Consider the following 14,507-nt stretch of genomic DNA (forward strand, 5'->3'; position numbering starts at 1 on the left):
CACGATGGTGTAACACACTCAGATTAATTAATAACACTTCATGAAGATGTGTCCTTTGGACCTGTTCGTGAACCTGCTGTAAGTGAGGATATACGGAAGAATCTTAGGACTCACAAACTTAAAGATGAAGGTTAAGAGGCACATTATTAGAGTGTATCTGCTTAGGAGAGATGGGACTGGGGGTGCTTAGACTCCTCTTTTCTCGCTACTGAGCGGGGAGGAGGCTGGCTTCCATGCCTGAGTGGGCAAGGAAGGAACCTAGAGAAGATCTGTTTGGATCAAGTGATAGAGCCTGGCTGGACAGCATGCGCTTGTGTCTGCGCAAGAAAGAAAAGAGCTTTCTGTTAAGGTGGAGAGAAGAAAGACCCTCCCCCAGATGAGAGCAAGGACTCTGGGGGAGCAGGAGATGTGGGCACAGCAGGAGCACTGGACAGGTATGGGGACTTGTGCAGAGGGAGAGGTCAGGCTTGGAGGGTGGCTGGGGAGACAGTGTGCAGGGAGGATGGTGTGTGGGGAGGATGGCGAGCAGGGAGGATGATGTGCAGGAGGACGGTGAGTGGGGAGGATGCTGTGCAGGGGAGGATGCAGGGAGGATGGTGTGCAGGGGAGGTTGCAGGGATGACAGCGAGCATGGAGGATGGTGTGTAGGGGGACAGTGTGCAGGGAGGACAAGGAGCGGGGAGGACGGTGCTCAGGGAGGATGATGTGCGGGGGATGGTGAGCGGGGAGGATGGTGAGCAGGGGAGGATGCAGGGAGGACGGTGTGCTTTCTTGATGGATGGGTCGGCAGAGCCAGCAAGTGAGGAATTCTGAAACCAGAGCTCTAGTGCTCCCACCATGCGGTGCTCCTCATGCTTCAGTGCATTGCAGGGGGATGGATCTGGGGAACAGAAAACTGGCGTATTTAAGTGCTTCTGTTCAGTGTTGATGGATTACCTGGCAAGTAGAGAGTGTGTCAAACACTGAAGAAGAAGTTTCCTGTTCATCCTAACAACACAAAAATTATTCCTCATTTTGTATATTACCTCTTAGTCTGTGTTCACATGTGACTTTTATATAATTGCATGCCATTTTATATTCTGCTTTTAAAATTTAATGCTTTCATAGCATTTTTGGTTTTTATAATTGCTCTTAATCATGATTTTTAAAGCTACATAATAATTCCATAATTTTTTTTGTTCATTTATTCTTTGGGACAACTTTCAAGAAATCAAATTACTCTTTCAATTTTAACACTTATGTAGTTCTTATTTACATATTATAAGAAATCTTCTAAAAGTATTACCTACATTTACAATGTGTACCAGTTTTACCATTTAAATTGATGACCGAACCAAGGTGAATTGTTAAAGATTTGTTTACCGTGGTTCAGTCATCAATTTAAATGGCGACTGCAGCCAAGAAATCAAGAGGAGACTGAGACTGGGAGACAGCAATGAAAGAATTAGGAAAGATCATCAAGTGCAAGGAGGTGTTGTTAGAGACCAAGGCCAAGGTTATCCACACCGTCGTAGTCCCCATTACTGTGTATGGGTGCGAAAGCTGGACAGTGAAAAAGTGACAGGAAAAAAACGGATTCACTTGAAATGTGGCATCTGAGGAGAGCTCTACGGATACCCTGGACTGCCAGAAAGATGAACAAGTGGGTCCTGGAGCAAATTGAGCCTGAACTGTCACTGGAGGCAAAAAGGATAAAACCAAGGCTGTCCTACTGCGGGCCCATCGTGAGATTCAGGATTCTTTGGAAAAGACCATAATGCTGGGAAAAGTGGAAGCAGCAGGAAAAGAGGAACCAAATATGAGATGGATTGAGTCCGTAAAGGAAGCCACAGGCATGAGTCTGCAGGAGCTGAGCAGGGCTATTGAAGACAGGACGCTGTGGACGTCACTCATTCATAGGGTTGCCAGGAGTTGGAGCCAACCTGACGGCACATAACAACTGCCAGTTTTACCATAGCCTTGCCAGTATTGGAGATTTCCACATATTGAGGTATACAGGGTAACTATTCAGGTTCAAAACTGATTCGGCTTGAACTCAAAAGCCTGACTTACGGCCTATCAAACACACATTGTGGGTCTGCTTAACCATTGAATGAAAGAACACACTCCCTTGAGATAAGAATGCAGACTCCCCTCCTACGCCTTATTGGTGATGCCCTGGACTCGTCCCTTTCCCCACACCAAGGTCATGTTGACTGGCTAATTTGCAACTAAATACCTCTTTGAAACTTTCATGAAAATGTATCCTGGGTGTGTTGAATGTATGTTCTAGAAAGATGGAAGACCGTACTGAAACCCATGCTTCTCCGGAATGCTTTCTAAGGCCTTCCCGGGTTATAATCCTCACTCTGGCTCATAATAAACTCACCCGATTTCTCTTATCTATAGAATAGTTATTGATTATTTTGTGTCGAAAGTTGTCACCACTTAAAAAAGTTGGCTAATATAATAAATAGAAATTGGCATCACAGAATTCTTATTTTTAAATGTTTAAGTCATTGGTTATAATACAGAATGAATTTCCTCACTTTTGTTTTGCTACATACGTTGGAGTACACGTATCTAAAGTATACGGCTTGATACGTGTTTACACCCTCACGCATTCATCCCCCCATGCTCACACCCATCTCACACCCGTATAACTGCCGTCAATGTCAACTCCAGCACCCGCAGCCCCTCGAGAGTCTCCGAGTCTGAACCAGCTCCAGCCCTAGTCCCCGTTGGGGGTGGCCACTGCTATCTCACCCTAGGTTTGTTCTGCCTGCTTTTTAACTTTGTATAAATGGAATTACACCATATGTGGCTCTGATATTTGATTTTTCTCATTCGATACTGTCTGTGAGTTTCATCACCATTGTTCTGTGTATCTGTCACTTGTTAGTTTTCATTACTGTAAGTATGCCATTTTATGAATAGCCCACGATTTATTTACCCATTCTACTGTTGATGGACATCTGGGCTATGTACCATTTTTGGCTGCCATGAATAAGGCTGCTGTGAACATCCTTGCACCTGTCTTTGTTTTGGAGTTTGTTGGGTATGCGCCCAGCAGCACATCTTTGTTTTAGTGTCTGGTGGGCACGTACCCAGCAGTAGAATTGCTGGGTCATCGTGTTACCGAAACCGAAGTGGGTTCCCTCCTGGTGAGTTAAATCAGGCTCTCCATGAGAAGTAGTCTCACACAATAAAGTATGTATTTGCAGCAAATAGGAGATGATGAGGAATCATTTCCAGAGTCATGGTGTCCCTGAACAAAGGGAAGCAGGGACCTTTTATTTTGGAGGGGAATGAATATTCAAAAGGAAGAGGTGGATATTTGCTTGCGCAGGCTTGTTGGAAAACATGCTTCCACACACACTGCGGCTGATGGTAATAAGGCCTATGCTCCTCCTGGAGTGATCTTAGCATTTAAAATAAGGCAAAGGTCATAGACATAGCTCTGTGGGGAGGCTCGGTCTGGTTCAGGGTGGTTGGTGATTGGATCTCCTTGACATAACAGAAGGGAAAAAAACCAATTTGGAAAAACAATTAGATGCTTCCAAACCCACCCTTGCGTTCCTTGGGGCGATTAGCCAGTGACAATCGGACATATGTGTGTTTAGCTTTAGTAAGTACTGCCAAATATTTTTCTCAATAATCATCTAATGATTAATTATCAATAGATTTTTAAATGTCTAGCATGTCTCAGAGGGAAAGGCGGTTGACAGGTAAAATCCCCTCACATAGGGAAAGGAAAAAGAGGACATTAAACCTTCACTTAAAAATAGTGCCACGTTATAGTTGCCTAGTTCTTAGATACGGAATTTGTGATGTCGAAGCTGCCCACAAGGAGTATTTCTGAACCCAGTGTGAAAGGGCATTGGGCTGTGAGTGCTGGGAAAAACTCACTGAAAATAGTTTTAAAGGTAAAAATAATAGTAATGATTTTTAATCCCTCCCCAGCAGAGAATGGGTGTAACAGTGTTTTCAGGCTCTTACCCTATGGGAAGCTGTGTGTTCCTGCTGTAGGGGAGGAAGACATTTCCTCTACCCTCTCTGGATTCGTCTGGCTGGAGAATGAATTAAATTCACGTGAGACAGAATAGCAGGAGAAAAGTAAACAAAGCTTTATAACATGTACACATGGGAGAGGCTCAGGCAAGCTGAGCAACTCACCAAAATGGCTGAAGCCCCCACCTGAAATATCATATCCAGCTAAAGACAAAGGAGGATGTTGGGGGTGGGGGAAGTCAGTTACAGGAGGTTACCCGAAACAGGAATAAGATGATTATGCAGATTTAAGTCCTTGCATTCTGTATTGATAGGAGTTTGTAGAGATAAGGTCATCCCCCTTCTTCCTGGTACAGAGGGAGACAACTTTACAGATAGAGATTTCCCTTACAAATGTAAATGTTTCTTAACAAAGGGTAAGCAAGTTCCACTCCTCAGAGCCTCCTTCCCTGTCCCAGTTTATTAAAAGTAACCAGCCCCAAATAATCCTCATGCCAAAGAGATATATCTTGGGGTGGCCAATGCCACTCCCCCACACTGCTTTTGGTTTCTCCTAATCCTAGGACATTCTTACTGACAAATAAAAATGGCAAGCAATAGGATATATTGGAGAATATGAGGAAGACATTTGGTGTGAACCTAATTCGGCCTGACTTTGTTTTTCCAAAAGGGCCTGACTGTGGCTGTTGAGCACGCGTTGTATATCTGCTTTAAACATTTCCCATGGCAAGAACAAACGCCCTTAAGATAAAGGTGCAACTTCCCCCCACATTAGCATTTCCTTAAGGATAAGCATCTTTCCTTAGGCTAGGAACTGATTGCTGTGCTCACCTTTGACCACCCAGCTCACCTGTGAGCACCCAGCTCGAGACAGCAGAACTGCCACCCTGCTGTGTTCACCGAGACAGCAGAGCTACCTTCTGTGTCCATCAATCGCTGTGCTGACAGAGCAGTCTCGCGACTATTGTAAAAGGGACATTTCAATCCTATGTGAAACATCCTGTTTGGGGGTATATAACCACTCTGTGCACCCCACTTCTTCAGTGCCCTTTCTTCCTTCGGGAAGAAAGGCCCCAGGCCATGGTCCTCAGATTATAGCTCAGAATAAACTCTCCCAAATTTTCATTTATAGTTTGGTTATGCATTATTTTCGTCGACAGTACCTTTGTCTTCATCTTTCACTTGGGGAAATTGAGGTTCAGAGTCACACAGCTTTCAAGAGGCAGTGGTGGGATTTGAATTCTACTCTGAGTCCAAAGCGACCCCTTCAGGGGCCTGGAGTGATTCCGACAGAGACACTGCGCAAGAGGAGCCGTAGGACTCAAACCGGAGCCTCTGAGGCTCGTCCAGTGTGGATGCTTTTGGGTGTAGTGGAGACATTTTTTAAAATAGCATTTAGTGTTTGTTCTGATTGCAAAGTAATACATATTAATCATGAAAAAATGTTAAAAGTACAAATGAGCCACAAAGAGGTAAAGGAAAGCTGCTGCAGTCCTGCTGTCCGGACAGAACCGGCCGCCTTCCACTGTCCTCTCCTTGAACGGGCGTGCCTCCTTAAAGAAACAGTCATGTCGCGTTTGCGCAGCTCTTTTCTTTGTTCCTTTCCCCTTCGGTGTATACTGTGGACCCTTTTCCTGGTACGAAGTGGTCTTTCCTAGTACATCGAATGGCTCCGTAGGGTTATATTACAGGCAGATACTACAGTTTATTTGAACAGTTCCCTCTTATCAGAAATTTAGGTGACTTCAAAGTTTTCATTATGGTAATCAATGACATAATGAACATTCTGAGATATAAATCTCTCTGCAGATCCATGAATATTTTCTTACTATAAATTTATTTTTAAAATAAGTGTTTTATTTTTCTCATTGACTTGGGTACTGGTAAGAGAGTGAATGTGAACATCATTTTAATTCCTCTAAAAATTTTCCAGAAAAGCATGGACATAGGATATTTAACTTTTCATTTAGTGGCTAAAATGTGATACTATTATCATTAATAGTCCATGATGATAATTGGTGACAGCTGTTGGTCTCATTTTTAAAGTGTTATAAGATGTGTTCACGCCCAGTCCTTGCTCCTCCCTCCCACCAGGCCCTGCTGACGTGTGAGTTGAGGAATGCCTGCTGCGGAGTGGGCGCCGTGTGGTCACTCCTGTCCCTCTCGGGCAGCTGCACCATCCGCCCTCTCCTCCCCACAGTGCGCACAGATCTGAGAGGCTCGGGGCTGACTTACACAACCCTGGTCGCCTTTGGCCCTAACACCAGCTGTGGCCTCACTGAGCCGCTTGGGGACAGAGCTTTGGTGTCTGGTTTGGTGTCCAGTTTGCGGACTGGATCTGGCCCGGGGCAGTGTTACAGAGCTTGCAGTCTAACAGTCCTCCACAGGGGTTTCCTGCTTGTCTTCTGAGAGGAGCACAGTAAGATGACCTTACAGAGGTTGAACTGTTAGTATAATAACAGTCAGTAAAGCTGTTAAAGATGCATTTGCTTATTTGTAGTCACTGTTTAAGGTACCTGGAGAGAGTTTACGATCCTGATGTGCTCTTTTATTGTATTTGTAGATCCACATCATAGATTTTGACGACGAAAATAACATTATAAGTAAAAATGTCCTCCTGCATCAAGTGGGTGAAATCTGGCACATTAGTGCCAGTCCTGCAGACAGAGGTGTGCTGGCCACCTGCTACAATAACAGTGAGTATTCGCAGGGATTCGGATACACCAGCTGGAGGGCTAGCATAAGATGGGTCGTATGTTGCTACTGGTTCGACACATGATTGATAGGGTTTGATCAATGGAGGTGCTGCGTTCACAGAGAAGTTGTGATATTGTCGGCGGATGCTCGCAGCACTTAATAGGCTCGAAGGTGGACTCTCAGCTCCTCCGGGAACTGTGACCCCTTAGGATGTGGGAGCGAATGTGCCGGAGGTTTTCGAATGGTGGACACAGGTGTCCTCATCCGCTACTCAAGCACACCGCTCAGGCGGGTAGCTGGATTTGCCTCTTTCTCGTTGCCTGTAAGTATGTGTGATACTAGTTGAAAGATCGGGAGAGTCTGCGATCGGTCAGTACTCCTTAGTAACAGCTTCTCCACGGACACGTGTGAGATGTTCCTGTTCCTTAGTGACCTTTGTCCCAGCCTGCTGTTTCGCTCTCCAGTCCCTGGGACCTTCTACATTTGTGTCAGTGAAACTCTGTCACACTGAACTGGCCACGCATCCTCCTTAGTTCTCCTTTCTCTGTCATTGTCAGTAATCAGTGTTCAAATTCTGCCTTTGGGGAAAAACCTCACATTCTATCTTTTTCCGTTACGTAAGCCAGAATAAAGTCTTTGTATTTCTTTGCTATGTAGTTTCTAAAATGTTTCTTTCATTTATCCAACATGTTGGGATGTTTTTAGCATTCTGAAAGTTTTAGACACTTAGTTGTGACACATTCTATCTCATCTTTCCTTTCATACTTTAGCTTCAAAATATTATTATGTAGGGATCATCTTCCTTCTGTTATTAGTTTGGTTACCAGGGGGCCCTGTTTCTAGAATTTGGTGATTAGACTCTCTGCTTTCACAGAATTCTGCATATGTTTCTACTTTAACTTCACATGTACCACCCCCCCCCCCCGCTTTTTTCTGTGAGGAAGATTGGCCCTGAGCTAACATCTGTGTCCATCTTCCTCTATTCTTTGTGGGACGCTGCCACAGCATGGCTTGATACGGGGTGCTAGGTCCACACTGGGATCCAAGCCTGCAAAGGCTAGGCTGCCGAAGTGGAGTGCGCGAACTTAACCACTACGCCAACGGGCCAGCCTCCGCCCATGCCCCACCCCCCAGCCTTTTTTAACACTCCTCTTCTTCAGGGCAAAAAATTTATTTTCTGGAAAGTCTTTTCCCTGCTGTGTTCTTCATCTCTTATTCTTAGCTTTTAATTGAGTTATTCCAATTATTGAGAAGAGCCCTCCAGTGAGTCCCCTTGAACTTTCTTTTCTCACTCCTGTCATCAGCATTAGAGCAGAGCTGCTCGTGAAGGCGAGATTTCTTTCTTCTTTGTCACCTTATCTCTGAGGAAAGTCAGGTGCCATCCAGTGGATGGTGACGGCCTCGTGGTTCCACCCTAAATCTTCCCATAGCATACTTGGGATGGTAAAATACTTTTATACTTTTGTATAAATAACTATTTGTTCAACAGCTAAGAATAAACATTAACTGATTTGTCATGTAAGTGTCCACCCCCCACCATGCTGTTCCGTGTAAGGTCGACTGTCCCTGCACACGCTCCCCACGGCCCGGCTTTGCTGGCTCTTCTGCCCGCACTTGCCTTAATCGTGTCTACCTCCACCCCCTTTTAGGGAGCTTGGCAGCCTTGGCTGGAGATGACCAGAAGTTCCTACATGTGAAGTTAGAGGTATCCTCTTCTAGAAAAGCAACTTTAAAACTTTCTGACCGATTGCCCTTTAGGTTAACTCAAGGTCAGCTGACCTAATTCCAGCTCAGAATGCCTTCCTCTCTGCCGTGTAACAGCAAATCACGGGATGACAGCCCATCCACTAGACCATATTCTGTCGGTTCGAAGCAGGTCATCAGTCCTGCCTGCACTCACGAGGAGGAGACTGCAGAAAGCTGTGACGGCCAGAGACTGGAGAGTGTCTGAGCAGCACCGGCTGCCCCGGGAGCTGTGTCCCTCCCCAGTGCAGAACAGGCGTTGCTGCTGTGGAGTCTGGGCCCACGATGGCATCAGCTCCTCATCCGAGTCAGGTGTGCACCTGGCTTCGGGGCGAAATCTGCTGTGAGGCCAGCGCCTCGGGCCAGTTCCTCTACATCTGTGAGGTCATCTGCCCCCACACAGTGGTGGGACAGGGGTAACTGCCTTAGACGTTCCGCCCAAAAGGGGAGACTGGGTGGAGAGAGGAGCCCCCGGCTATGGCTATGCTGAAAGGCAGACCCTGCCAGAGTGCCTCGAGTGGGTCTCCGCCCTGCGGCTCTTGGCTCTGCTCTGAGTCATCCTCCCTTCTTCGTGGAGCAGCAGGCATGCATGCATGGCACGAACTGCTGCCAGCCGCTCCTGCCAGGGCCAGTGTAGGCCGTGTGGCCCACTGAGTTTGGTCCTCTCTCCGCCCCTCAGGCCAAGCTGGCAGTGTCTTGTGAAACAGATTCCTCAGGGATCTCGTAGGTCTTCCATGAATGTCTGCTCCATCAGACAAAGCTGTGCGCATAGGTCTTCCTGAGATGGTCTCTTTTCCACCTTGGCTCCTGCTGGGATGAGAAGGACCTTACACTTGACCCTTACCCTTTCACCTTGACCCTTACGCTCCCTCACCCCCCACCCCCGCTCTGTTTGAGGACATGAGAGGCACTTGCTCCAACTGTGGAACAGACCCTTCCTCAAACTGGTACTCTGACCTTTTGATCTTCCTGAGGCCAACCTGCCCTTTTCTCTAGAGCACCTTTCCTGCCAGTGACTCTTAATTTTAGCATCTCTTGCCATCTGGAGAGGTGGAGGGTTTTGAAGTCATCGAGTCCAGGCTCCTTTTTGCTCACCCTATCTTCCTCAACTTTCCTCTCTCCTCTCACCTTCTGAGATCAGCAGTGAGAGAGGAGCTGGGCGCCCCCTTGCTCCCTCTTGCCTGGGGGTCTCTGGAGTGTGCAGCCCATTTCACCACTCACGGCTCTGCCTCCACAGCACTGCAGGGCCTGTTCTGCTAGCCTTCTGTCACCTCATAGCAAGGACCCTCGTCCTCCTGTTTCCAGAACTTTTCTCCTTCACTCTGAGCCTTCCCTGGCAGCATGCTCTAAGTTCCTGTGTCTTCTGACAGTCTTTTCAGGGCAGACGAGGCTTTTCTATCTTGCACCTCAGAATTCTTGAAGGTTCCACCCACTGCCTGGCTCCAAAGCCGCTCCCACACATTAGGAATTTGTTACAGCTGCACCCCTCTTCTAGGCACCTGATTCTATCTTAGTTTTACATGCTGCATAGGAAAGTATTGTCAATGCAAATAGTCCGTAACCGATCTATATAAATTGAAATTGGGGTGAGTTTATTATGAGCCAGATCTGAGGACCAGATAGCCCAGGAGAGTCCTTTCCCAGAGGAAGGAGCACTCCAAGGAAGTGGGGTGTACACAGTGGTTATATACCATCAAAGAGCACATATCACATGTGATTGGAATGCCCCTTTTACAATAGTCACGACATTGCTTTGCCGGCACAGCACTTTGGTGCACACAGCAGGTCGGTGGTCTCAAAGTGGGTGGTCACAAGGTGAGTGCAGCAAGTCAATAATCAATCCTTAATTTAGGGAGAGATGCTAATCTTTAACGAAATGCTGACATGGGGGAAGTGACATCCTTATCCTTAAGGGCACTGTTCTGATCTTTGGGACACAGTAAATACTTAAAGCAGATGTACAGTGCATGCTCAACGGCTGTGTCAGGTCCTTTGGAAAAACGACTTCAGGACGAATTAGTTTTACACCAAATGGCTTCCTCGTTTACTCAGTATACCCTATTGCTTGTCATTTATTTATCAGTACCATAAATGCAGTGACTAAAAACAACACATTCCTCTTTTCTCACCATCCCAGTGGTCCTGGGTTGGGACGGCCCAGTGGGGTCCTCTGTCTGGTCTCAGGCCTGCCTCCTGGGTGTCGGCCAGGCTACCTTCCATCTGGATCTGAGTCCTCTTCCAAGCTCACTGGTTGGTGGCAGAACACGGTCCCGAGCTGTGGGCTCGGCCCCCTTGTGCTTGCTGGCTGTCAGCTGGGACTGCTGTTGGCTCCTGGAGGCTGGGGGTGGGCGTGGGTTAAGCCTCCAAGCTTGTGGCAGTCTTGTTCTGGTGTCCACAGCTTCCTTCAAGTTACCCTGCATCGCTTCATTTCCAGCCAGGGCTTCCAGAGACCTCCTGCTCGCTCTTGCCATCAGCCTTTGAAGGCAGCACAGCCCTCCTCTTAAAATTTTCCTCATCTGTAGGAACCTCTGTAGGAAGAAAGATATGATAGTTTCGTAGCATTTGTGGCTAAGTTCTAAGAACTCCACTTTCTTCCTGCCCAGGCAGGACTGAAGGAATTTGGTCCTGCACTGAAGGCTGTTTTCTAGCTCTTCTGCCTTCCCTGACCTGGAGGGAGCTGCCCAGCGCCTGCTGGGCTTTGCCTCAGCTCCTCGCCCTCTGAAGCTTCGCATGCTTTACACCTGATCTGCACCAGGTGGTCACAGGTCCCAGACTGCTCTAGTTCAGGTGCCTCCAGAAAAGCTTAAAGATCCACACTCACCGCACATACCTTCACGCAGAAAGGACGTTTTAGAGCAACTGAACATAGTTTGCAAACGGGTACTTGTGGTCTGTGTTTTGCACTGAGCTCTCCACCAATCGTGAGGTTTCCACACTACAGTAAACTATATATGAACTAAACCCAAAGCATCACAAACTTAAGTTAAAACGTATGGCTTGAATTGTTGTCTCATTATAACAGATCCTTTTGTGAAGACCAGAATTTCACTGTGTCCTCTTCCTTCCTGTGTGTTTTCTGGAATCGTGCTTTTCCCCTGCTGGTCTGGGCTGGGTGCAGGCTCTGTGCAGGGGTTGCCACGTCCTCCCCATCCTGCTTGTTTCCTGGTGTGTGTTTGTAAGCGTGGCAAGGACGCTCCTGATGCACCTCGTGTGTTTCCTGGGTCCTTGCTCTGCCGTAGCCCATACTTCTTTTCATTTCCGTTGATTTGCATGATATTTTGGATAGTGGTACCCTGTGTCTCACATCCCATGTCTGTACAGTGGAGGGGCTGCCGAGGGCAGAGAGCAGGAAGGAGGGTGGATGGGTGGAGCAGGTCCTAGGACCAACCTCCGGGGACTTGTAGGAGGGACCTACTTCCAGCAGAGAACTGTCCTGTTTTAGAGCTGTTTGCAGGTCCCCCTTCACATGTGTCCTGAAACTCTTCTTTATGGATCTTATTGGGAGGAAAGGAGAAAAGAACCGTAGAAAAGTGGGCTTCTATGTGGAGTGTTTATAAAAAATCCATTTTGAGTGGTCTGCTCTTCTTGAGACATTGTGGAATTCATGGAATTCATATTTGTTCTAAACCACCATGTTTAAATTATATCCATTTATTGCAACGTGCAAAAGGATCACTACAAGTTCATGGAAGTCTGCACTGTGATAGAACTCTGTGCCTACACACACACACACACACACACACACACACACTGGAATAAATATCACAGTGGCCTTGTGTATAATATGGAGAATTGGATTAACTCACAACTTGTTTCTGAAAATGCAAATGAGAAAGCCTCCCTCTCTACCTTTTATTGTCGTGCTTAGGAGGCACAGTGTGTACAGGCAGTGTTAAATCCCCTGTACAGCCTAAGCAGCAACTCCTCGCAGGCAAAAAGCTTCTCGCAGAGTTATATTGTCTTCACATTGTCTTAGAAATGGTTGTGAATTTGCGGTAGGTTAAAGTAACCTGAAAATTCAGACTCTTTTTCAGATCAAACTATACGCTCATCTATCCTGGCTTACGTATCTGTCATGCAAGGAGCAAGGAACAGACACAGTTGTCGCAGATCATTGGTAGAGACCTATAACTGCCATTGATCTGATAGTAGCCATCACCTGTGACAATTGTGAAAAATATGTCCTCGGAGTCAGGGTGGTGAGAGGGGAGCTGTATGTACAATAAGCTCTTTTGGAACTTTTTCTATGTGGATGAAGATGTTAAAAAACTCTAGCTTTTCTTTCTGACGATTTTGAAAGGAAAATGCATCACTGCAGAAGCAAAATGGAGGCCTGTGGGCGGGCGGAGGCTGTCTCAGTGGTCCCTGCAACCCGGGGCAGCGGGGGTCTGTGCAGCGACTGGGCACACGGCTGGTCGGATGTGGCGCTGGGCTGGTGACGGGTGACGGGGCCTCCCTGGGAGAAGGCCTGTACATACTGTCACCAAGAGCAGAACCAGCGGTTCTTGCCCTGCTGCTCGCCCCTGAAAGGTTGTGTTGCTGTGACCTGGACGTGTCCTGCTCCCTCAAGGAACCCATCCCGGGGTTACATTTCCCACGCGAGTTCTGTCCCTGGGGCTCCCAGGTGTTAATCTCCTCCTGCCCCACGTTGCTCCTTCTCAAAATGGGCTTCTCCTGTACACATCTGATTCCTGCGTTCAGACTCCTCTCACACAGTTTCCAAGGTTCCTTGAGAAAAAAGTATGCTTCAGATGAAGGCTAGTAGTTAGGTTATTCTTAAAAATTATGACTTTGCTGCTTTAATTTCCTTTTTTTCTGAATTAAAGTGTCTGTTTTTGTGTTGGCTCACACCGTTGTGTGTCTGTGTGCTGTGTCCATCATGTGTGTTGTATGTGTCACATGTGGTGTGTGTGTGTCTGTTGTGTGCATGTGTCTGTCACACGTGTGTGTCTGGTGTGTATGCACCTGTGGTGGCCGATGCTCCCTCGTGGCCGCTCTCTGGCAGCAGGGGGCACCAGCGTCCTCCTCTGCGCCTCGTCTTCGCTCCTTCCCGCCTCCCTCCCTCCTGGGTCCCTGTGGCCATGTCCTTAGCCTGACGCCGCTGTGAAAGCTTCCTTCCACTTCTGAGGCCTTTCTCTAAACATTGTCACGGACACCAAGGTCCTGCTTGAAAGCACATCACAGAATCGGGTCCACTGCTGGCCTCTAGCAAAGACGACCTAGGGGACGAGTAGTCCTACCTCAGTGGTCTGTGGGTTTCTCTGGGGGCGTGAGTCCTGAGTTCAGTTTCCTGACCCCCGCACCCAGGCTCCAGTGGGACCCTCTCAGCCCCTGGGACCCCCGATGTGGCGGGGAGCCTGGCTGGACCCCAGTGATAGGATAACTGTGGACGCCCTGTGGTCAGCAGACAGTGGGGACCCAGGAGCAAGGGTCCTTACAGGGGGACATCTCCGTGTGTTCCCCCCAGGGTGCTTGTCATGACAAGCCTTGAGTGCAGGATGTTGGACCTCGATCCCGGAGTCCCAGGGTATGAAGCCCAGCGCGTGAGCTACCCTGCTTCCCCAGCACGTGCCACCTCTGTGCCCTGCCTTCCCACGTATTTGGCCTCCTCGCACTCTCCCTCCTGTCCACACACCCCGAGCTCTCGCTTACCCTTGAGAAGGCCTCCTCCTGCAAGCCCTCTCTTCCCACCGCCCAGCCTCCAGCCGGACTCACGGTTTGGTCTCACCCACGTGACATTTCTGCCTCTGTTTGCGTGGCTTCTCCCTTAAGGACTGGACACCCCAGGGCCCTGGCACGTATGCCATTTACCTCTGCACCTGAGTGCTCAGCCTTGCTGAGATGGTGAGGTCTATGCCTCTTGTCCTGGCGCCCTCCCAGCTGGTACCTGCTTTCCTTAGAAATGGCCCCGTGTGGGAGGTAAGTCACATAGCTGTGTAATAGCTACTCAAAAATATTGACAGATGGAGTTGGCTAATTTAAACTGAATTGAAATACTAGTCTCAGTGAGATTTAAAACGATGTAGCGGACTTTCTTAGGAGCGAGGATACTGAGATGTAATGAGCAGGTCAGCAGG

At 47.9% G+C, this 14,507-nt stretch overlaps 1 protein-coding gene across 5 annotated transcripts in view; it reads left to right on the plus strand.

Annotated features, from left to right (window-relative positions):
• The window catches only part of EIPR1 (EARP complex and GARP complex interacting protein 1), a 136,364-nt gene that overhangs the window by 17,385 nt on the left and 104,472 nt on the right, over positions 1–14,507 (plus strand). For 4 of the 5 annotated variants that reach the window (XM_070571787.1, XM_070571788.1, XM_070571795.1 and 1 more), the window contains exon 3: positions 6,554–6,686. The exons of the other annotated variant lie outside the window; for it this stretch is intronic. In XM_070571787.1, the coding sequence (XP_070427888.1) occupies positions 6,554–6,686 (133 nt within the window). The remainder of the gene's footprint in view (positions 1–6,553; positions 6,687–14,507) is intronic. 5 annotated transcript variants of the gene reach the window in all.

This window comes from Equus przewalskii, chromosome 14 (genome assembly GCF_037783145.1).
Source record: "Equus przewalskii isolate Varuska chromosome 14, EquPr2, whole genome shotgun sequence".
Lineage (NCBI taxonomy): Eukaryota > Metazoa > Chordata > Mammalia > Perissodactyla > Equidae > Equus > Equus przewalskii.